Source organism: Montipora foliosa, chromosome 11 (assembly GCF_036669935.1).
Source record: "Montipora foliosa isolate CH-2021 chromosome 11, ASM3666993v2, whole genome shotgun sequence".
Lineage (NCBI taxonomy): Eukaryota > Metazoa > Cnidaria > Anthozoa > Scleractinia > Acroporidae > Montipora > Montipora foliosa.
The window spans coordinates 18174910-18179909 of record NC_090879.1 but is presented as its reverse complement, the minus strand read 5'-3'; the positions used below and the strand labels follow the sequence as shown (position 1 = coordinate 18179909).

Here is a 5000-nt window from a genome sequence, read left to right as displayed (position 1 = left end):
ATGCTTTCAAATGCCAGACAATTTTACAGGTCAGTGGGAGTCAGTCCAGGGATGAAAGAGTTATTAACATTTATTATCCAACTGTATTAGTTAATGTATATAAAATGAATGAATTGAGTACAAACATCCCACAATATTGTACAGTTAGTTATTGTACACTTGGTTATTGCACAGTACAGAACTGGTTTGACTAGTTTAGTTTGCTGTCACACGCTCTTGGTTGTTCACCAACGGCACTTTAAATTTCCATTTCAAATTAACTTCTAAAACTCTGATTGAACGATGAAAATGTTTAGCAAGCAGACTTTGATTTAGAATGCTGATTTGAACAGTGTTAAATGGCCATTTTGCTAGTTTGTGACGAGGATTTTAACAGAGGTTATTTTGATTCCATGTTTGAAGCTTCTGTAAACACTTTCACACATGCTTTGTACTGTTAACAGGTTTTCCACGCATCAATAATTATTGAGATATCAATTAAATCAACTCTGGATTTTTTTCCGGAAAATGTCGTTGAGATCACTTCGTGTGTATATATATACTAAAACAATAATAATTGTTTGGTGAATAGTGGCAGAATATTTCCCTCGCTGCTTTGATGATCAGTAAATATTCTGCCACTATTCATTTTGATTTCAAAAAATAATAACTGTTAATTAGTATATACCACACAAGTTAAATAAACAGTGAACAAAGAAACATGTACCTTATTTATGAAAAATGTGGTTCGAAATTTCAAAATTTGCATACCAGCTAATGGGAGGTGAAAAGAACTAGGTTAGAGTTAGCCAATCAGTGCATGCAGAGAGCACTATTCACTTGTGTAGTATATTCTAAATTAAAATACTTACAGTGTAATCCTCCAATCAACTAAAAAAAACTTATTCAGTTCAACACCGGGGTTCAACACTATTATTAGTACACAGATAACGGTAATTGTGAAGAGGAGCTCCCCAAACTGTTGGCCGACTTTTGGCCGACAGTTGGGTTGATTTTGCCACAAACACAGACTACCAGTCAGCCGACAGTCGGCCCACAGACGGCCAACAGTTTGTGATGTGTCGGTAACATGTCAGTAACCTGTCGGTAACCTGTCGGTAACATGTCGGTACAATGCTAACACTAACCTTGCTGTTTTTTCTCTTTTTTTCGCTGATACAATGATAAGAATAGTCTTTCCCTTTTAGTTGTGTTAATCACCGCTCAAGACTAGCGTCATGGAAGGGAAAAATAACCAGAACACTTGCGCAACTGCAGCTTTTACTTCTGTCCGCCATATTGGAAATGTAAAACTAATCCCTCTTAAATTATTCCCGTGATTAAGTCGTAAGATTTTTTGAATGTACTTCTTAAAGTCATGTTTTTATTTTGTTTTGACGTAGATCATTTTTTATCGTTGGTCATTGACTTTTGTAATTTTGGTGGCTCCTAAAGGAGCCGTTTTTTTGTGTTAAGGGTGGCGCTAGGCACTATTGGGCGATTTGTTTGTAAAGTTCAGCGGAATTAGCAACACGATTGAATGGCTTTCTTCTTGGATTTCTGAGGTTTGGATTAAATCACCTTAAAACCTTAGTGCATTGATTGTCCTGTTGGTTATATATCCGCTACGTATTTCATAAGCTTTCTGTCGGTTTGCTGTCGGTTAGCTGTCGGTAGCCTGTTGGTAACCTGCCGTGTCGGTAGTCTGTTAGCCAACAGTCGACCGACAGTCGGCGGCCAGGTTTTTTGGGAAGCTCTTCTTCACAATTACCGAGATACCGTAGTTATTTGGTTATAAGGCACATTCGGTTATAAGATGCACCCCAAACTTAGTAATTTAATCAAGCTAACTTCTCAAACTGAAAATTACATGAAAATACTCGGTTACAAGACGCACCAAAAAATTGAGGGTTGTTAAAAGGATGTGATGAATTTGAGAATAATATATCCTTACACAATTGGCATGCGAACTCTTTTTGTTAACGCAAACAAAGTGAAAAAGTCGCGCATTTAATGATATACGTAAAAACAAAAGGTAAAAGTTGACACCTGAAATGAGAACCATACAACGCATACACTTTTATTTGAACCTTCCGACTTAATAAATAGTCAGAGTTCAGACTTCAAGCGCAAGCGAACGGCGAAAAACTCCCACCAAAAGTCATATTCAAAGGTGTTCGACAGCTGAATTATTATATCAACACGCCACCAAGGATGCAAATTTCAGTGCACAAGAAAGGCTGGATGAACGAAGAAGGTATGTTTTATCTCCACTGCACACTGTTTGTTCAGAGAAGAAACTTTTGATGCAAGCGACAAACACGATTCTCGGAATTCAAAACAAGGTTTGAACGATTGTATTGTTGTCATGGGTATCACGCTTCTGAGCACGTGCTTTTAAGCATGTATGCAAATTTCCGTTTGTTTGCTTTTCTCTTGAAGTCATTTAATTGTTTTAAAGGTCTCTAAAAGCACTATTCTTTTTTTTAATTGACAACTAGTGTCCTTTTCTAGTGTTGTTTAAACTGCAAGTTCTTCTCAAATTGTGATCTTAAGATTTTGTTGCTCGAAAACACTTGGCTATAAGACAGACCCCAATTTTAGCACTAACTTGCCGCCCAAAGACAGAACGTGCGCCTTATAACCGAATAACTACGGTAACAATTTGTTCCACATCCATCACATTCTTCTGATAAATCTTTCCTTCGTATCATGGCTCTAAACTCTGAAAAGGATTCCATCATCCTCTCCTTTTTAGTTAACTTTGACCTGAGAGTTCTGGCCTTAAGTAGCTGATTGAATGCTTTCCATTAATGACAAAGCAATAATGCGGCCACCCAAAGCCAGAGTTTCGATATCTTCTTTCTCCTACTCAGTTGAATTGGAATAGATCAGTTAAGCGATAAATGGTACCAAAATGGTTTCCTCACTGAAGAGTAAAATCACCAGGCATAAGCGAGAGTAAAGTGTCTGACTGAGTGTATCTTAGACAGTGTAACCCTAACTCTTAAAAGGTTTGATAATTTGTGTTCCTTAGAGTTGAGTTGTTCATTCTCGAAAAGTAAGAACTTTGGTACCATTTACAACCAAGCAGCTTTAAAATTTACATTTCTTTACATTTCTCTGCCTGAAAATTATTTTTTGAAAGCATTATTGATCTATTTATTTACTTATAATATTTACTTTGCCATACAAAGAAAAATAAACAAAATATTCAAAGTGAGAATTAATATATGTAAGCAATTACCTTGAATTAATAACTCTAGGTGAATAATTCACCTATAATAATAATATTCTTATTATTATAAGGTTTATTTACAGTCTCTTTTACAAACAGATTATCCACAAAGTTTTCTTTTACTTTCTGTTAGTGGCAATTTCAAATAAAATTTCTAACAATTTTCAACATTTTTATTCTTAATACTTAATTTCCTCATCACAAGCCTATGTTTTCTAAAATTCGTTTAATTTCATCATCTCGAAGTTTTGCTCATTTACACAGGTGTATTTGGATAACTATATACAATGCATAAATGCAGACCCTTTACTGTAATTTGTCCTCAAGCAAAAGGATGAAGTGTACGTTTCAGTTTAAAATTAACACATGATATAATTTCCTGAAAATTCAAAATTCTCAACACCATTTATTTAATATTCAACTCTACTTAAATGTTGTGTATGGTAATATTGCTGTGAAATTTAAGAACCCTGATGTAATATAAAGACTGAAAAAACAAAACAATGCGATTAGGCTTAATTAAATCCTCCTCGAGGTGAATAATTAAAATTATTAAGCTCACCATTTATTGAGCTTCTAGCGAAATAGGTAAGATATTGTTTTGTTATCAATTGTCTTACCCTGGTCTTGAACTGCGGCGGACAGCATTTGACTGTACATTTTTTGGACTTGCTCCACATCTTGAGCTATTTTGTCAATATTCCCTCTTACTGTGGCAACCTGACGGAATCAATCGGCAAAATAGGCAAAAATTTCCACATTGACACAAATTGCGCGAAACTTTAAATTTACTGAAATTGTAAGGAATGTTGAACAATACGGAACTTACACGCTGAAAGAAGTTATCCATGGAAGTGTTTTTCTCATCAATAACAGTTGAGGGTTCGTCGAAATCTTGTGTTTCATCGTCGTCAAAATTTGCCTACAGGATCATAAAGTTTCGATAAAGAAATTCTCAGTTTCCAGTTTTGCTTCTGGATCTGTCAAGACCGTTCCAACCACAACTGCACAAACGGTAACCGGTCGTTTCGATCGAAGTCGTTTCGATCGAAGTTCGTTTCGATCGAAACCAAAAGTCAGTTCGATCGAAGGCAAGAGTGAATTCGATCGAAGAGTAAATGTTTATAAAAACTACAGTTTTGCAAGTGTATAGATAATAAAAGTTCTTGTGTTGTGTAATGTTTGCGGGAAGTAATATGCGCGACGCGTTTCGCATATTACTTCCCGCAAACATTACACAACACAAGAACTTTTATTATCTATACACTTGCAAAACTGTGACATGCGTGACATCATGATGGACAGGCGTGTCTCACTGAGCTCTCCGAAGTTTGGCTTCTTTGTTACTATATTTTTATTTTAGTTAATAGACCAAACACTGAGCTCGGTCGTAATTCCTTTGTACACAGGGCTGCAATCGCCTGGAATTCCCTGTCTGATAGTGTAAGATCTTTTTCTAATCAAACAGGCTTTAAAAATGGACTGAAGCAGTTAAAACATACTGTTATGAATATCACTTTTGAAAAAGACAGCTCAGTAGTTTATAATAAGCATGCCGATTTTTATTATTATTAATACATATTTTATGCTTTATTTATTTTTAGCGATTATTTATCTTATTTATTCAAAGTATAATCACTACCATATGTATGTATCGTTAATTTTATTACAGTAGGTCCACATCAGCTGTAAAGTTGCTTTTTTCCTCTTGACCTGCTTTACTAAATAAAGTTATGTATGTATGTATGTATGTATGCGGTGTTCAATTGATTTCCTTTGTTGC

General features: G+C 35.3%; 1 protein-coding gene across 3 annotated transcripts in view; it reads right to left on the bottom strand.

Moving 5' to 3' along the window:
- The window catches only part of LOC137974743 (syntaxin-1A-like), a 33552-nt gene that overhangs the window by 22365 nt on the left and 6187 nt on the right, over nt 1-5000 (bottom strand). Inside the window, exons 3-4 of one of the 3 annotated variants that reach the window (XM_068821703.1) lie at nt 4047-4139; nt 3838-3937 (exon numbers count right to left, since the gene is read on the bottom strand). In XM_068821703.1, coding sequence (XP_068677804.1) covers nt 3838-3937; nt 4047-4139 — 193 coding nt within the window. Of the gene's footprint in view, nt 1-851; nt 1017-1127; nt 1296-3837; nt 3938-4046; nt 4140-5000 lie in introns of those variants that run through there. The other 2 variants (XM_068821704.1, XM_068821705.1) reach the window with 2 other exon arrangements.